This window comes from Budorcas taxicolor, chromosome 20 (assembly GCF_023091745.1).
Source record: "Budorcas taxicolor isolate Tak-1 chromosome 20, Takin1.1, whole genome shotgun sequence".
Classification (NCBI taxonomy): domain Eukaryota; kingdom Metazoa; phylum Chordata; class Mammalia; order Artiodactyla; family Bovidae; genus Budorcas; species Budorcas taxicolor.
Genome location: NC_068929.1, coordinates 41,376,638 through 41,396,626, shown reverse-complemented (window position 1 = coordinate 41,396,626; position 19,989 = coordinate 41,376,638). Strand labels below are relative to the sequence as shown.

The window sequence follows — 19,989 nt, the reverse complement described above, 5'->3', positions numbered from 1 at the left end:
ACCCTAGTTTTCGTCCCTCCTGCTCTTTAGATCTATTTGTTTTGGCACCCTCTTTGCTTCTTTATAGTCCTAGCGCTACCGGTAACTAGCTCCTGGACTTTGAGCAGGTTGCTTCATCTTTCTGGGCCTCAGATTCCTCATCTTAAAATGAGGGAGTTGAGCTAGAGTGATTCCAAGGTTCTGCCAAGCACAAATTGATTCCAAATCTGTGACTTTTAGTTTTCAGCTAGCCACTACTGCCAGCATTCATTCATGGGTTCACCGAATACTGAGTCCCTACTATGTGCCACATAGTATATTAGACTGAAAAATACACAATGGAGTCTGATAGATGTTTGCTTTCAGCAGGTCACTTACCCCTTCTGACCAGAAGCTTTGCCTCACAGCAGCTGCTAGTAGTGATTTGCAGGGCACACTTAAGCATATGTCTTAACTTCTGTAGGATGTGTTACTCATTTGTAACTGAACATTCTCAAGGTCCTTTCTAGTCATACTATTTCAATACTTTACCATTCCTTAGCTATCAGGAAGAAAGAAAAGGGAGAGGTCACAGATGACACTGTAGTTTGAAGCTTGGATGACTAGCAGAAAGTCAGTTGATCCATTTGATAGAAAAAAATGAATCTAGAAAACCTCTTCTGGATCAAAATCTATGTTTTGTTATGCATATGCAAAATTTCAGACCCCATCTCTTCTGATTTCACCATTAAGTACTCAAATTTTTAGATCTTCCCCATTTCCAGCTACAAACTTGTCTACACTGACATCTTCTCATTTGATATATCTGTCCTTTTGTCCATTGTTATTTTTGGATCCCATCTTCTTCCACCTGCTCAAAAATAATACCTCATCAAGTTATCACCTTTATTATACCTTTAATTATCCTTCTCTATTGGACTTTCCTCTTCACTATTTAAACATACTCATGTCTCAGACATCTTTAAATTAAAAAAACAAACAAACAACAAAAAAACAGCCATCTAAGCCCTAGCTCTTTATATATTGCTGGTGGCTCAGGTGGTAAAGAACCTGTCTGCAGTGCAGGAAACCTGAGTTCGATCCCCAGGTTGGGAAGATCCCCTGGAGAAGGGAATGGCAACCCACTCCAGTACCCTTGCCTGGACAATCCCCATGGACAGAGGATCCTGGTGTATTACAGTCCATGGAGTCACAAAGAGTCAAACACGATTGAGTGACTTTCACACACATGTCTTCTCTTTATAGCTAAGATTCTTGAACAAGTCATTGGTTCATTATTGGTCAGCATCCCTGCCTCCTACTCATCCATCATTCTGTTGTAATCTGGTTTCTCCCAACCACTTTACTAATTACTGCTATTTCCAAGGTGACCAAATATCTGTTTGTAAACTTGGAAGACATTTATCAGCCCTTAAATGACTTGGTCCTTCTCCATTTGAAATGGTTATCACTTCCTTTAGAAATTTTCACTCTGGTTCACAATGCACCAATCCCTAATGGTGTTCTGCCCGTCCCTCTGTCCTCTTTCTGAGTTCTTCCCAAGCTCATCTTTAGGATCTATCCTTCCCTTTCCTTTCCTTCCATTGTGTCTCTGTCTCTCTCTCCCTCTCCTCTCTTCTGCATGAGCTTATTTACTCTTGTGTAATGAAAAGAGCCTGGGTTTGGGATTTTAAAAGACCTTGGTTCAAATCACAGCTTTACTATTTATTACTTTTGTCAACCTTGAACTATTTCCTTAAGCTTTGTGAGCCTACTTCTTCATTTACAAAATATAACACCTTCCTTGTAAAGTTATAAATAATAAGTACAAATGCCTAGCCACATGCCCATTATGAGGTATACACTTGGCAAATATTAGCCCTCTTCACCTTCCATGACTTCAGCTACTATCAGTCTTTAGCCCAGCCTATCTCCAGAGCTTTAGATCCTTATTTCTAGCTTCCTGTTGGATAACAGCTCTTGAGTCTTATATATACAACACATGTTAATGGCGATCAAATTATATTTGATTACCTGCTATAGGTGAGGCACTCTGCTAAGTGCTAATGATAAATAAAAGATAGTCTCTCCCCTTGAAGAACATACAGTCTGTACAATGGTAAAATTATACACAGGGTGTTATAGAAATTTGGAGGAACACATCTTTTCTTAGCCTAAGTGGAGTTAGGGAAAGCTTTCTGGGAATGTCTCAAGCTAAGTCGTGAAGAATGAGTTAGGTATTAGGCAGAATCAGCAAGAGTAAGAAAGGAATTCCACAGAGTAAACAGTGTGTGCAAAGGTATGAAGTAATAAAATAACAATTCTGAAAACCTAGAACATTTAGAGGGAGGCAGGCAATGGTGGGAGGTGAGGCCAGAGATTTAAGACAGAGGAAAGACATGAAATGTTTATATCCGTGCTTAGGAACTTGACATTTATCTTCTGTATGCTAGGAAGCCATTGCAAAGATTATGAACAAATTTATTAGAAGAAATACAAGCAGTGAGTACATACCTAAAGGTCCTCAGCCTTATTAGAAATCAGAAAAATGCAAATTAATAGTGAAATAGTGAAATCGTCTTTTATGTCCATCAGATTAGCAGATAGCAAGAAATTTTGGTGATCCACTGTTTGAAATTATTATGTTATCAAGTATTTATTAGGCTAAACATTTGCCAGTTATTTCAGTAACTCCTCCAAGGCTGTAGTTTCCAAATATCATCTTAGAAATTTCAACTACGTTCAAGTATTCATATCTCTGAATTCCACATATAATGTCAAAAATTACCATTGTGAATTCCACATATGATGTAAAAAGTTACCAGTACTGTGGGTATAATCTGGCCATGCAAAACAAACTAAAGTGCTGGCATTTGTGGATTTAATATCAGTTTCAGCTACCCTCAAACAACTAAAGTAATCTGTTTGAGTTTTGTCCTCAGACCCCATCTATGACAAGGCTGGTGTTCTTTTCTAGTGAATAAACATACCCAGTTAGCCACATCTCAAGCAAGCTTTATTGTTCTCAACATTTTATGGGGAAGAAATTATAATTGTGGTGTTCACAACTTGAAGGTTTACAAAAGTTAAGATTTATGCTTCCCAATCATTACAACCCCTCCAGCTCACTTCATGTACATTCCAATTCTGAAAGATATATACCACCACCCTCTGGCTTTTTGAAACATGACATCCACATACTCTAATATAGGATATTAGTCCCTGACAACTAAGGGTTCCTGGCTTTGGCAGTAATGGATGTAAAATATTTGAGAATATTTTGCTGGTTTATAATTAAGCTGAATAACTTGGTATAAAATTACTCTTGAGGGGCTTCCCTGGTGGCTCAGTGGTAAAGAATTCATCTGCCAATGCAGGAGACATGAGTTCTAGCTCTGGTTCAGAAAGATCCCACACACCGTGGCCCATGAGCCTGTCCTCTAGAGCCCGGTAGTCACAACTGCTGAGCCACACACCTACAGCCCATGCTCCCAACAAGAGAAGCCACTGCAATGAGAAGCCCATGCACCTCAGCTAGAGAGTAGCCCCTGCTCACCTCAGCTAGAGAGAACCTAAGACCCAGCACAGCCAAAAAATTAAATAATTAAACAGTGCTATTGATAGAAAAGAATGTTTTCTATCAGAATGCTTAGATTAAAAGAAAAGAATTTGGATTTAGAAATCTAAATTTAGAAAATTTAGAAAAGAATGTTTAAATATATAATTAGATTTGATATTACATACATCTAGAATATATTTAGAATAATAATATTCTAAAATATATTTATCTAAGTAACTTTTAATAAAAGCCAGTTCTATGAAAGAAGATGTGTGCTTTGAAGTCTCCTAATAACTTAAAAATAAATATCATTATATGATTGATCTCTTCACATTAAAGAGGACGACAAAGGATACAGAAAAGTCAAAAAGAAGAAGGCTAGATGAAGATATCAGGAAGATCCCCCAGAGAAGGGAATGGCAACCCACTCCAGTATTCTTGCCTGAAGAATTCCATGGACAGAGGAGCCTGATGGGCTACAGTCCATGAGGTGGCAAAGAGTCAGACACCACTGAGTGACTAACACTTTCACAGAGCAGAGATGAAGACCTAGAACAAGGAGAAACTATAAGATGTTCCTATTTCTATTATCACCCCAAAATACTCCTACATATATGCATAGAGAGTATAAGGAGGAATAGCAGAGTGGAAATGGGTTGAAAATCATAAGGTAAATATGTTTCTACTTTTAATAGCATGCCATAATCCTCAGATAAAATGTTTGCGGCATTGAGAAAATTCATCTTCACACTAAACACAGGGCAAGGAGGAACATGTCAGGAAGATAAAGGAAATCTGTTTCTCTGCTTTACTTTAACAATTTAGTATAATCCTAGTGAATCCATACCAGCTAAGATCTTAGAACCAGTTCTTTAATATCTTCTCAGATGTCTCCCAATTTATGTTACACTTCTAAAGAAAAATTTCGTCTGAATTTGTTCTGCATCAGTCACTCTTTTAGAATTTAAAAAAAAAGAAAAAAACTGAAAATTCCTGATTTTCCATTCTTTTGACTCTTCCTTCAGGTTAGAGCTCTTCTTTATTGTTTTTTTCCTTCTCTAGACATTTTCTCTCTTCCTCTCTCACATTAACTTCTCTTCAGTTCCTGAGTCATTGCTTAATTTAGAAGTAAAGGATTTTATTTACTGTATTTCTTCTATAGTCACTGGAAGAATAAATGAAAGTTAGATACTCTTAGTAGTTACAGAGTTACAGGGAAAGAGTAAAACTTGCAACAGTTGTAACATACTACCTAAATTATAGTCTAAAAGAGTAATTCAACTTTCATATGCTAAGCTTTCGAGCCTGAGTTCAGATTTGACAATAAATGTACATACATAATTGCTTTTACTATTATATATGGTACTATAATAAAATAATGTCACTTTTTTTTGAAAAAAGTATATTCAAATGTAATTTCCAAATGAATATTATTCTCCAACAAAGAAATGAAGCTGTAATGTTATTCCAAATATGTTTGTTTAGAATATTTTAAGAAATAATTTTGTAAGTGTGAATTATTCCTTATTATGGGCTAAATGTTTGTGTTCTTTCAAAATTCATCTGCTGAAGGCTACTTACAATGTGGTGATATTTGGAGATGGGGCTTTAGGAGGTAATTAGGGTTAAAAGAGATTATGAGGGTGGGGCCCTGGTCTAACTGATTGGTGTTCTTATAAAAAGAGACACCAAAGAACTTGCTCTGTTTTTCTCCCCACTCACTCCCTGTGCTCCCACAGGAAAGAGGTCATGTGAGGTGGTAGACCCTACAAGCCAAGAGAAGAGGTCTCAGGATGAAACCAACCTGTCAGCATCTTGGTTTTGGACTTCCCAGCCTCTAAGACAGTGAAAAATAAATTTCTGTTGTCCAAGTCACCCAATTTGTGGTATTTTGTTATGGCAGCCTGAGTAGATTAAGATGCCCTTAAAGGAGTATTGTTTAAGTGAGATAATCAGAAGTCATTTTGACGCCATGGGCTGACCATACTGGATTGAAAAGTGACATGTGGCCATAAGTAGTGATACTGATTTTCTTGTGTAACTCCTGAAGTGTCTCTGAAGCACATCTCAAAGGAGAAGCATCAAAATTCTGTTGTGTGCAATTATTGAAATTACTGTGGCTTACCTTAATAATGGCATTTAAGAAAAAAAATTAATTTGGCTACATATGATATATTTGTTTTTTAAAAAGTCTTTGTACAGCCACACCTACTAGAATATTAATGGAAATTCAATTATATAAGTAAAGCAAAGAACACATTAACATATTTCACTTTTTGTATACTTACTATTTTAATACATAGATAATGTATTTTGCTCATTCCTTCAACAAAAATTGGATACTGACCTTGAGTCAAGCATATATTAAAGTGCAATAGACATAAATGCAAGAATAGATATTCTCTTTAAAAGAATTTATACCATGAATAAATAATCTTATAGAATTAGGGAATCCAAAGGTTAAATGAAAACATACATTTCCCAGAAGAAAAAACATGATAGAATAACATGTTATCATGCAGTTATAATGTTTTTTAAAGAAATGACTCTGGAACTTTTATAAAATATGTTTTATGGCCAGACAATATATGACCGAAAAATAAATACCTTAGTGAGATATTTATCAAATCCAGCAATTTACAGTATCAACTATTGTATCCATCAGTGTGATGCATAGTCCAAATTAGTAGTCAAATCTCATTCTAAATTAACTTCTTTTAAAATAATAAATTTTGAACTTTCATAGGCCATGTTTTTCTTAAAGTCTGTCATTTTCTTCACAATAATCAAAATATAAAACCTCAGAATTCTTATACTACATCAGAGAAACACTTTAATTGCAACAAATTATATTTCTTAAATTTTTCTGTTAAATTGTTCAAGGAATGAATAGGATCTTCTCATTTAGTTATTAGGATGGTTTAGTTTTTTTCAGTAAGGTGATTTTTTTCAGTGAGGTGTTTTCTTTGTAGATGTTGTCATGTTCATAGCAGTACTCATGAACAGGCAACCGACTGTGGGTCCACCTATAAGAATCTGTGATATAAATTTAAGATTGAATACAACTGAACATGAATATTCATGAACATGCATGCTATCAAGGAAATGAAACATATAGAATCTGTATTTTTAAAGTAATATTTGGAAATGTTCCTAATTATAAACATAATATTTTCATATAATTAAACCTTTCCTTGATTCACGGGCAACAAAGTTTAAAAAGTCAGACGTTTTATTGCTTTCGTTACATTTAGCATTTGTGTGCAACACTCCTGGAGAAAGTGCTAGAAAATTTAGCAAGAAAAGATGGGTTCATATGATTGACATTTACTTTCCCTTATTCCCAATGTTTCTCATTTTGTTTGAAGATAGTCACATATCACCCCTTTCCTGAAATGAAATATTATAGAATATAGGATCTATTCATAAACATGACCTTTGTTGATGAAATAATTTTGCCACTTAATCTTAATTGTAAGTTAACATTTTTAATGGATCAGTTCAATCGTTCAGCCATGTCCAACTCTTTGCAACCCCATGGACTACAACATGCTGGGCTCTGTCCATCAACAGTTCCCAAATCCTGCCCAAACTCATGTCCATTGAGTTAGTGATGCCATCCAACCATCTCACCCTCTGTCATCCCCTTCTCCTGCCTTCAGTCTTTCCCAGCATCAGGGTCTTTTCCAATGTGTCAGTTCTTTGCATCAGGTGGCCAAAGTTTTGGAGTTTAGCTTCAGCATCAGTCCTTCCAGTGAATATTTAGGACTGATTTCCTTTAGGATGGGCTTCCTTGGTAGCTCACCTGGTAAAGAATCTGCCTGCAATGCAGGAGACCCCAGTTCAGTTCCTGAGTTGGGAAGATCCCTTGGAGAAGTAAATAGCTACCCACTCCAGTATTCTTGCCTGGAGAATTCCATGGACAGAGGAGCATGGCAGGTTACAATCCATGGGATCACAATCAGATATGGCTGACTGATTTTCACTTTCACTTTTAATGGATACCAACTCATTTTCTAATAGACCTCATTCTATTGACAATATAAATGTTATAATAATTTTAATTTATAAATTTCATGCAGTTAAAAATAATTAAACCTTTTATTTGATAGTAACAAGAAAAGTCATATTCACTCAGGTCTCTGGCTCACAGAGTCTAGCAGTTTATGATCCTGCTCTGCGTGTTTTGTATATTCTTCCTCGTGATTACATTTTTAGTACTAGGCCAAGGAAGCTATTTCATCAAGTTTTGCACATGTTCTTTGATAGATTCTTAAATTATGTATGATTAAAATAGCTTTAAGATTTAAATGATCAAAAATTGGGGAAATGCCTGCTAATACACTATTTTTTTGTAAGTCCTTTGTCAGGCCTCTTTAAAGCAAAATTCAGGGCTAAATGAAACTATTACTGAAAATACTTGGATGACTTTATTGGAATAGCTATATCTGTATAATAAAGCTTGGCTTACTGTTTCCTTGACGAGGTTTTTCTCCAAATATAATGATGGATTTTAGTTTTAAATTCGCTCATCAGGACAAGCACTAAAACCTAAAAATCCATTAACCAGTGGTTCCACTGCTTGTTCAATTTACCAATCCTGATGTAATAAAAGAAACAGCACTTTTTGCTCTAAGTAAAGAAGGTCTTTGAAAATACAGCAGTCAAATTCTGAAAAGGGAATAAACAGGGTTTATCAGTGTTTCAAACCAGATTTGACTATTGGCTCCATTACCAGTATTTATAATTTCTCTTATTATGGCCAATAATAGGATAATGAGAACAAGTGAAGAGAAATATGAATATATGATTAGTTTCAGTGTAGCAATGAATACTTTACATTGTAAATATGGGTTTTTTTTTTTATGAGATGTATATACAGACGATATGCAGGTTTTGCGATAAGACTGACTTTTAGTGAAATCCCAATACAGGCCACTGTAGAAGTCTGATTTTCAGACCTGCTTCTCAGATCCAAACATCTAAGGCTCTAACCCCCACCCACTTTGAACAGACAAGTTCCACTTTCTAAAAATCTGTTTCCTATAAAGGGTTGTGAATAAGACCTCCTTCTTAAACCTCAAACCAGCAGAAGAAAAGTCCTTTACCTGATCTAGCTTTAGTAGCTTGGATGAGATCCTCTTCATCCTCATCACAGCTATCATAGTTAAACTGTTGGAGGACTGTCTCTGACTGGCTTTCAGTTTGATTTGCATCTGTCTGCTTGTCAAAGCTTCGAAGTGCAACAAGACGGTGATGGATGGCTGCGTGCATACGTCCTGTGTCTTTGGCACTGGCCTACAAGAGGCAAATTAAATTTGTTAAGAATATAAGTAACTCTGATAGCCATACTTTACAAATTTGTAATCTTTCACTTTTAATAAGGAAAGAATTATATGGCATAAATCTAGAATGTAAATAACCCTAGAAACAAAAGGGTAAAGAGCCAATTCATCTCGAACCAAATTGAATCCTAACATAGATAATTTGATAAGAGGTCCCAATCTGTGCCTTTTAAACTGAGAAAATGAAATTTTGTGATTTGAAGTTTATATTTGAATTTGTTTGTTAAGACCATTCTTCCTCCAAATTATGTTACAGTGTAGAAAATTAGAGAGTTAGAGAGGGGAAAAAAAGACTTTCATTTCCTTTACATCACTTGCTTAGGCAGCCCTGAAAGCTGCATTTGGTGGTTTAGTCACTAAGTTGCCCACCAGGCTCTTCTGTCCATGGGATTTTCCAGTCAAGAATACTGGTGTGGGTTGCCATTTTCTTCTCCAGGGATCTTCCTGACCCAGGGTTGGGACCACAGACTCCTGCATTGCAGGCAGATTCTTTATTGACTGACCAGGGAAGCAAGCTGCATAGCTCCACAGAAAGCTCATTCAAATGGTTTATGATGTTGTACCATAAATACATCAGAGGTCGTTGCTTTTATACTTTTCTATTTTTCCTTTTCAATACTTTTTCTATTTTTCTTTTTACTATTAATATAAAAAATAACAGTGAGAATAACATTGGTATAATATTTGCTGTTGTTATATTCTTTTATATTTTTTCAATCCTTGTAATAAAACTGTAAGTTAATTATTTAACAATAATTTATTTGCTAATTTTTATATTAATGAAAGCATATAGTACAGATATTAAATAAATACTTGTTTTGCTTTCCCTTTACAGATATGAAAATTATGGCTCAGAAATGCACAGCTTGTCTGAGTCTACTCAGCTAGTTGACGGATTGGCTGGGACTTGGTTTTCGTCATCAAAGTCAGCACTCCTTAAGGTAACATGTCAGCGGCTTACATTTCTGGATCTTTTCACAGTTTCAAAGAAAATCTGGGAAAAGTTTTCTCTTCACTAACCCTTCAAAGGGCTACCAAATATTTCAAAGCCAAGAACTGAGGAGTGAACCAACTACATGCCAACTTTTTGGGAGAAGAGTCTTAAATATAGTTTTTTGTTAGTATGTTACTAAGCTGCCTGAATTATTTTTAGGGAAAAAGTACAAATGAAATAAAATATTTTGTGTCTCATATTGTATTAGATATATAGCAGGTGTTGAGTAAATATTTGTTGACTTTTCACTAATTTAATTTTTTATATTATGTGAAGTGAAAGTCGCTTAGTCGTGTCCGACTCTTTGCAAGCCCATGGTCTATACAGTTCATGGAATTCTTTAGGCCAGAATACTGGAGTGGGTAGCCTTTCCCTTCTCCAGGGCATCTTCCCAACCCAGGGATCGTACCCAGGTCTGCTGCACTGCAGGTGGCTTCTTTACCAGCTGAGCCACAAGGGAAGTCAAAGGTATAATTTTTCTTCAGTAAGTTAATTAACAAAAAATATTGAGAGAGTATTTGTAATTAAAACATAAATACTGTTCTGCTGCCTTGATTTTTTTTTTACATTAAAATTTAAATATGTCTTTCACTGGTGTAGAGAGTATATATACATATATATGCATATTGCCAAATTCATTCATGTATTTTCATTCAAGAAATTCAGAACAAGAAGTAAAAACACAATGATATATACTTTTTGAACAACAGATTTCCAAAGCCTAAAAAAAATTTCCAGGAAGTACCATAAGAAAATGCTAGTGAGAATGAAAATTGGTTCAGTCTTATAGAGATAAATTTGTCAGGACAGTCAAAACCTTTTCCCAAGAAAAATAACATGTATGTACATAGAGGATTCTTTGCAGAATTTATAATAATGAACACATTGAATTACCTAAGTATTTAACAAAATGGAATTAGTGGAAATAATTATGGTATATAATAGAACAAATTATTTTCACCTATAAAAGAATTCTTGAAGAATGGGCTACAATTTAATAACAGAAAACACTCATTTTCATTGATAAGTGAAAAGGTTACATATGTGTATTTCACAATCAAATGTTAGCTATTTAATCTTCTCCATCAGTTTATTAAGTACATTATTATTGTCTTCCATTGGCAGATGAGTAAAATCAGGTTGAGGAAGGCTAAATTACTTGTCTGAAAGTCATACAGTATGTACAATATGGTACGCACATATATAAACATACCCACACATATATATATTATAATATAAATATATATTATAAAACTAAAATATAAGACCAAAATGTTAATAGTGACCATCTCTAGAAGTGGAATTTTGGGTGATTTTTATTACATTTTGTTTGCTAATATCTAAAAATTACCCTACAGTTTAAAAAGTCAGAATGAGCCAGATATTGAGCAGCAGAATCTAGTCATAGTTTAATCTAATCTACTCATAGTCTCAATATCAGACTTGGTCTCAGGCAGGGTGCTTTACCCACTCAAAGCCAGGGGCATCTGGTCTAGCAGAGTAGCCAATATTTTCTGCCTGAATGGTAAACAGGGTTTAGGCATTTTACTATAATATTTTAATACTCAACATCACTTATGCCTAACAGTGCACTAAAATCTTTGATTTTTCACCAGTGGCCTCTTGCCAACTTTTTTTTACCGTTATTATGTGAAAACCAGTTTACTTATATTATCTTCTTCTACCTGAGTCACTTGGATACTCGGACTTCTCACATCTCCTGATCCTCAGCATGTGGGGTTATCCAGCCTTTTTTCTCACCTGACTCATGTCAGCTTTGTCTCTTTTGCCTGGATCTTATATTTGAGGTCAAGCATTCCTGCTGCCAGAATAGCTAAAACTGTTGCGAACCTGTTACCTTGGAGATTGACTCAAGTCCGGAATGGGAAATTGCTATTGGACTGGTTCTTTGAACTTGCTAGCCCTGTGTTTTTCCATTTCTCACGGGTTCCTTTCCAGTGATCTCAAAGCTTCAATTTCAGCACACAGTGTAAACATCGGGGTGTGGATTGTGCTGGCCTCCTAGGAGCCAATCCTGACAGTAGTATCTCTGGTAATTTAGTAAGACTGCTGACGTAATTTTAACGGTAAAGAAAAATGGAGACATTTGACAGCATATACCAATACAGCTCTCTTAAGAATAGTACCAATTGACTACTTTAAATTGGTGTTAATCTCTAAACTTCATATCAAATTTAGGTCTGGTATATACTGGCGTGCTACAGTGTATGGGGTCGCAAAGAGTCGGACACGACTGAGCAACTGAACTGAACTGAATTTAACTGATTAGACTATAAACAACCATAATAAATGGCTGATTTTTTGCCAGCGGTACAGGTTAATACAATAAAATGGAAAAAAAAATTAGTGACTGCAGAAGTCTATAAATATAGTAGGATAATCCTCTATCACTGAAATTTGTCACTTACCTGAATTAAAAACACTTTGACGTTATAGTCTTCTAAATCGGTAGCTGTTATTTGTAAATTTTTGTGATTTGCTCTTTGAATCTCCATCTGAGCCCAGAGTTTGCTGTTGAGAATCAGCCTCAGGCTGCCTTGATTGCGCATAACTAAAATAGGAAGGTGAATTTATCAGGCTTTAGAACAGTTGATTCCTTAGCCTTTCAGAGGAATTTGCCATTATGAAAGCAAATAAATCTGGTAGTTGTTTTTCAGACTCTTTTTTTCACTACTAAATTGCAATTTAATTGACTAGATTATAATTTGGTTTCCAAACTGAGCTTTATTTTGTTGGAGGACTCTTTAGCTTAAGTGCTAAAAATACTATATTCTTTCACTGTAATATTTTTAAATGGTTAAATTTTAAATTCCATTGAGGATCTAATGGCGAGAATATTTACCCAAGAATTACTCACAATGGAGAAAACTGAAACAAAAACTTGAAGCATTCAAAAAATGAAATTACTTAAATGATGGTACAGCTACTGAAGATATTATGACCTCATTAAGAATACTGAAAAAAGGTAATTATTAATGTGGAAAGATGACCATGGTATACTATACAAAAGAAAAAAACAGATTAGGGAGGAATATAAACACCATGTATCACAAATTTTTCAATGTTTTGTATACATTAATAGTAGTGTTAGTCACTCAGTTGTGACTAACTCTTTGCGATTCCATGGACTGTAGCCCGCCAGGCTCCTCTGTCCCTGGAATTCTCCAGGCAAAAATACTGGAGTGGATTGCCATGCCCTTCTCCAGAGGATCTTCCCAACCCAGGGATCAAACCCAGGTCCCCTGCATTGCAGGCAGATTTTTTTTTACTGTTTGAGCTACCCAGGGAGCCCCACATTCATTGTATACAAAGTCTTTAAGAATATGTTTTGTTAACAGAGGCTAGCTACTACAGGAAGACAGGCCGCCTATGAGTAATTTAATTTTTTTTTTTCTTTTTGTCAGTCTGTTTTCTGACTTCTGTAATGGACATGTATTACCTGTATAGTTTTTTTTTTTTTAAGTTGTTTTTGGCAGGTAGTAGAAAGAGAGAAATTAAACCAGAGTAGAAAATAACTAATACCTGCCTTGGGAATTATACTTAGGTCATTTAGAAACCCGTTTCCCCATGATCCTACTCTCTTAGTCTAAATTCTATTCCTTACTCCCTTCTTGAGCTTGATATCTGAAACTCAACAAATATCCATTTACCAGCTAAGCTTTGACTGTTTAATATTGACCAGTAAACCCTCCCTGCCCAGATCTCCGCCTGTGCTCACTTTCAGTTTGGACCTCTGAACAATGCCCAGTGTGTCTCCTGGATGCCAGAAACCTCCTCAACCTTGCAGTTTGGCTGACCAGATTCTGACCAACACTCTGCCTACAGGATTCGATAACCACACACCTTTATTTACTTGGAAATTGACCTTTCATCCCAACCCACATTCTGCACTTAGAATGCCAAGAATAAATTACAGGACAAATACTCTCTTTAGAAAAACTATTCCACTTCAAAACTAAATCCGTCCTATTCCTTTAAATAACAATGAGATCACTATTTAGGTGTGTGCTGGGCTGGTCAAAGGTGCTTTATGTGCATTTTCTCACTGAATTCTCACACTCACTAATTCATGGACTTCTGTTATCTGCATTTGTAACAGATGCAACTAGAGTAGAAGGAGATTAAGTAATTTATCCAAGGTCATTAGTTAGTGATGGAGCCAGACCTGGAACCTGTGTGGTCTGACGTCAGAGCCTACTTTAAACAGGAAGCTCTTATAGTACCTTAAAAATAATGTGTTCAGCAGTCTACTCTATTGACACATAACACACCTGCAGAAAATGATGTGTATCTATATTGGAAAATCTTCCCTGAAAATTAGTGACTTGCTTTACAAAATGATTCCTTACTTAATCTTGACTGGAATGTTCCGCAATCACTGCTTGCTGTGTCATTCAGTCTCAAAGCTCCTCTGCCCCTTTCAGTCCAGGACTGTGTTGTTTTGTTGAATATAAAAAGCTTGCAGTTGATCTAAAGGAAATTTTTTTTTTAATGTCAAAATGTGAAACATTTTTCAAAGTGATTTCTTTCCTATGCTATAACACTTTTGTCTGATATCTTATCAGAATAGCCTTTGTTAATGATTTCTAAACCAGCTTTAAAATTTTATTTAGTTTCTAAAACAATACAATTTTTGAATAGTTCAAACATTAAAAAGCAAAAAGATGTACAAAGTGAAAAGTAGCTCCACCGATACTTGTTCCCATCTACCAATTTTCACCCCCTACAACAGTTGATCACTGTTGCTAAATATTTTGTTTGTCCTTCTAGAGATATGTGTATGTATATACATGTCAATATGTATATATTTTCCTGTTTTTTTTCTATAAATGGTAGAATACATAGGTCTGCATCTTGCTTTTTCACTTAATGACTTATCTACGTATACCAACTTTTAAATAGTGTTATTTGAATCAGGTAATTTATCTGAAAATTAAGAAATCATGGAACTATTTGTGTGCTTTAAAAATTTTAATAAATATAGCATCAGAACTAGGATGTGATACCACAGAGTACCATACTATAATTTAATGCTTAACCAGTGGCTCTCAAATACTACTGCGTACAAGAATTCCCTAGATGACTTGTTAAAAATATAACACGTCAGGGCCTCACCCCTAGTGACTACTTCAGTGAATCTAGGATTAATCTGATCTGAGAGTTATGCTGTGAGATACACCGTACAGTAAATGTATCAGTGGATCAAGGGAGAAGAAAACAGGAATGAAGAGAGTTTGGGGTAAAGCAGATGGAGAAAGCCTAAGGGAAATCTGTGCTTTGTTGAACATGATTGAGGTGTAGTAATTACATTTCATATGCCGAGACTGATAGCTACACCACTCATCGTTCAAATCCTATGCTGCTGCTACTAAGTCGCTTCAGTCGTATCCAACTCTGTGCAACCCATAGATGGCTCCAGGCTCCCCCGTCCCTGGGATTCTCCCAGCAAGAACACTGGAGTGGGTTGCCATTTCCTTCTCCAATCCATGAAAGTGAAAAGTGAAAGTAAAGTCGCTCAGTTGTGTCTGACTCTTAGCAACCCCCTGGACTGCAGCCTACCAGGCTCCTCCATCAATGGGATTCTCCAGGTAAGAGTACCGGCATGGATTGCCATTGCCATCTCCTGTGTTTGATACTATATACCACATCTTTGAAATTCTTGATTCATGTGCAATTCAAAACTTACTTAAAAGAACTTTTAGGATAAACAAGTTCCTACTATATAGCACAGAAAGAACTATAGTCAATATCCTGAGATAAACCATAATAGAAAAGAATATAAAAAAGAGAGTGTATATATGTATAAGTCACTTTTCTATACAGCAGAAATTACCTCAACATCGTAAATCAACTTTACTTCAATTTAAAAAAAGAGCTTTTAAAGGAGAAAGAAAATTTTTATTATCTTGAACTGAAATCAGTTTATCTTTCTGCATTTTTAACTTTCAGTGTAAATAGAATTTTAAACCATATGATAATAACTGATAATAAAGCTAACAAGAAGAGTATAAAATATAGGTCTGGAGTTACTTTAAGACTGGGTCCTTGGCCGTCTTCTTTCTAAGGGACTAATATGAATGTGAAACCAGTAATCCGTTTTCCTGCAAATCACACACACAAATGTAAGAATACAACAAAATGTTGGTTTAATATTTGAAAGCCTCAAACATTTTAATTTAAACAGCCAGGTCTTTATGAAAACTATACTTCTGCCTTTATCTTTAAAGATGTCTCTGTTGAGGGTAACTTTATTCCAGAAAGAGCAATACACAATATACAGACCTCTAACACATTGTGTTCTGCCTCCTCCCCTGTTATAACATCAATTTTCTCCAGCAAACATTTTGGTGATGGTTTAAAAGAGAAAGCAGTAGCTGATTCAATTAGGGATATATTTTCAATAGTGTCTGTTCCTAAGAGAAAATAGAGGGAAAGAACACGTAAAATGTCCCATTTTATCCATTGTGAATTTTATTTTTTGCCCCTGTTAACATGCACATCTGCTTAGCTTTTTATATCAATGAGTGTTTCCAAAAAATCAAACTGCTCATCTTTAGGCATATCTCTTTAATGATCCCCCATATCATGAAGTCCAAAAATTATGAAGGCTTTCATATCATGTAACCAAATTTATATGCTTTAATCTTCACCAAAAATTTTAAACAATGGATTTTGCTTTCTGTATTTTACAGTTATTAAACAAATGACATGGAAAAACAGGAAATATACTAGCTGAATGAAATGTTTTGCAAATGAAATAATTCTTACTTGAGTTTGGAGAGTTGATAGGAATTTTTAGAGTGAATTTGAATGGTTTTTCCTTGATGTATGAATCACTTTCGAGTTGAGGCTGAGTGAGTTTTTGAGTACCCTAGGTAGAAGAAAAAGATGTCTTGCTTAATTTTATCTCCATATATTTGCAGTAACCCAAGAGATACTTTTGTTCTTCTGTCTCAATGTGGCAAACAAACCCAACAGCTCTGTTTTTGTTTTGGGATCCTCTTGTGCTGAACGGGAACTCCTCCCCATTATTAGAAAACCTTGGTTCTGATCTAAGGAAACAATCTAGTTACTACCAGCCTACTTCAGGTGGCATCTAGTTCCAGGGACAATGGGAAACCTTTCAGAGACCCACAAAGAGGTGGCAGCTGTTCCAACCTACCACTACAACAACCTGATGCCTTGAAGGAAGTGCAACTGATGTCACTTTTTCAAATTATTTCAGTATTCCCAACAGTCCATTCTTTCTATCCATTTAATATAAAAAATTAGAACGTTGTCCAAAGAACCTACTAGCTGTGTCATCAGATCATCATCACAGAATGAATCCTAACTTATCCTCTGACACAGCAATGGCTTTTAAGGCTGCACACCTGGGGCTTTTGCACATGTGCTGTAATTGACACCTGTGTGAAAAAAAGACCAAGTAATTGCCAGGACATTCACAACCTCCCACACAGTGCTTGTATAGCTCCCTGCAGAACAGGGAAAATTGAAGGATACTTCAGAGCTTAGTTTTATATCTCTTCCCTTATGAATTCAAGATTCTTTCATTTTATTTAACTGGGCCTCAGGATAATCTGTTAAAATTGGTAGAGATGGGTATAAATTATTTCCATTTTAAGAAAACAGAAACTAAAGCACAGAAAGTCTGATGACTCACTCTAAAAGCACATAACCAGCAAACAAATCAGGAGGCATCATGGCCTTCAAATCATAGGGCCACAGGATTACGGAATTAACTAAAGGACAAACACAGGTGATCTCTTATAGCTCCTGCCATCCTAGAATGTTATCCATTTAAGAAGACAGGAAGCTCAGGTTCCTTTGTAAGTCAGTCTTGAAGTCCTCATAGGAAATGCACACAGGTACCTACCTCCTCATGCCTCTCTCTCCATTCTAGACTGTAGACAACTCTAGAGGACAAAGTCTTATTTAGCTTTGTGTAACCGGGTGGTTTTCAATCCTGGCTGTATGTTCAAATCACCTGACATCTGACCTCACACATAGAGATCCTGATCTAATCAGTTTGGGGAGATGACCAGGCATAAAAAGTCCTCTGAAGGCTCACCAGGTGATTGTAATATGCCACCAAACTTGAGACCAGTGCCAATGTTTATGTATCATAAAAACACAGTCAGTGTGTTAACCATGTGTTAAGTGAGTCAAATATTAAAGTTGATCCCATGAGGTTTGAAGAGTATTGTATTTATGTCTGTGACATCTTACAGAAGCTATGACTAATCTAGAGTAAATGTGCTTAAATATACTGCCTGCAACTTCGCTTTGGAAGTTGGTCCATTCTGGTTCAAATCCAAAGATGTGGGTCAACAGCTCTAGGATTGCTGGAGCCAACCTTCATCTTGGGAGCGACAGAAAGGCATTGCTAATTGGGGTTGAGCCTGAGGCAGGTGTAGAATAAGCGAGATCTTAAAAGTGACTGGTTTGATTAAAATCTTGGAATAAACAGACCTCATGAGTTGGTCCTTTTGTTATTCTGAATCATAGCACAGGTTTTAAAATCTGTGCATCTTCCATGGGATTCTTCATGTAGCTAATAGCCCTAAGACAAGATAGCATCCTTGTCTTATCTTAGCTAAGATTCTGGTCTAGATGAAAGTGCAAAGAGTATTAAGATGTGTTGGGCCAAGTAAAACCATGGGCATACTTGCTCCACAGCTTCCATTTGACTATATAATTCCCCACTGTAGATCACGCTCTGTTTTAGAAACATACCCTGTGGAGGACAGAGCAGCAGCGCCTCACACAGGAGGACTGTTGTTTAGTCGCTCAGTCATGTCTGACTCTGCTGTCAGACTGCTGACCCCATGTACTGTACCCTGCCAGGCTCCTCTGTCCTTGGAAATTTCCAGGCAAGAATACTGGAGTAGGTTGCCATTTCCTCCTCCAGGGGATCTTCCTGTCCCAGGGATCAAACTCATGTCTCCCGCATTGGCAAGTGGACTCTTTACCATATGGGATGCCCCATGTAGGAGGATGCTTAAGGAAGATGGCAATAATAGTCAGGTGGTTCCACTTGGCAAATATATTCCCATAGGCAAGTAAAATACTATGACTCCCTCCTACAGCTAGCAAGAAAAAAATATGTCAGTGTAACAACTTGAAGGGGAATGTTGTGATTAATGAGAAAAAATGCAAATAATTTTAAATTTATCTTGTTATGAAAATGCTATTGAAAAACTATATTAAAATATCATGACCAATTGAGCTTACCTAACTATTGCAGATAATTCTAGGATTTCCTTGGGTACCTTTGATTCAATGCAAATCAAATAAATATTTAATATTTCTTATCAGTAATAATGTTATAATTAGACAATTCCTTTCCTCTGTGGGCTCTTGTCTATTATTCTAACAACTAGAACTTGCTTCCCAGGAGAATCTTTCTAGTTAAAGATAGGAAAATGTGCCTTTGAACTCAGTAGTTAAAAAGTATGCTCCAGTTTAACATTGTGTTAATTAATTTGGCTTTAGAAATTAGAAGTGACAGCTCTCTATACAGTAATAGAAACATTTGCCAAAATCTTACCAAAACTCTTTCTACCATGTTTTCTCCAAAAACAAAATCAGAACTGCAGCTTTTCATAGAATATTTATCTTCATTTGGTTGACATCTATGGAAAACAAATAAGCATTTGCTATTTTAAATGTAGTAGCAATGGATATAGCCATACTAAACCTTCATGAAATAATCAGATGATTTAATAGATTTATGTAAAGCATAAAAACATCTTCTAACTTTTGTTTATCTGAAGTTAAAGAGAAATGAAGGAAAAAACGAGATAGGTGCTTCTGATGATGAAAGTCAAAATATCTGACAGCTGTTACAACACTGGCCAAGACCAGTGCAGAGAGGCTTTGTGATCAGCCAGGGAGCTGCCCAGTCGTTATCTTTGTGCTTGGCCAGCACTGACTCTCTGGTCTCCAGTCTCCACTTTCCTCTTCCCCAACTGGCCAGTGCTTTTAGTGATGCAAGATCTAAGGGCAACAGCAAAGCCAATCTCTCTTCTCAGTTACACTTGAGTGTGCAGTGGTTTAGTTTAATTTTTACCTCTGAGAAACTTGAATGTTTAAAGTGTTTTGCATAACGA

At 35.9% G+C, this 19,989-nt stretch overlaps 1 protein-coding gene across 1 annotated transcript in view; it reads right to left on the bottom strand.

Annotated features, from left to right (window-relative positions):
- Positions 1 to 8,590: 8,590 nt before the first annotated feature.
- RANBP3L (RAN binding protein 3 like) overlaps positions 8,591 to 19,989 on the bottom strand; it is a 49,841-nt gene continuing 38,442 nt past the window's right edge. Inside the window, exons 8-13 of the mRNA XM_052659228.1 lie at positions 19,428 to 19,512; positions 16,646 to 16,748; positions 16,160 to 16,290; positions 14,227 to 14,347; positions 12,286 to 12,428; positions 8,591 to 8,815 (exon numbers count right to left, since the gene is read on the bottom strand). Coding sequence (XP_052515188.1) covers positions 8,591 to 8,815; positions 12,286 to 12,428; positions 14,227 to 14,347; positions 16,160 to 16,290; positions 16,646 to 16,748; positions 19,428 to 19,512 — 808 coding nt within the window. The remainder of the gene's footprint in view (positions 8,816 to 12,285; positions 12,429 to 14,226; positions 14,348 to 16,159; positions 16,291 to 16,645; positions 16,749 to 19,427; positions 19,513 to 19,989) is intronic.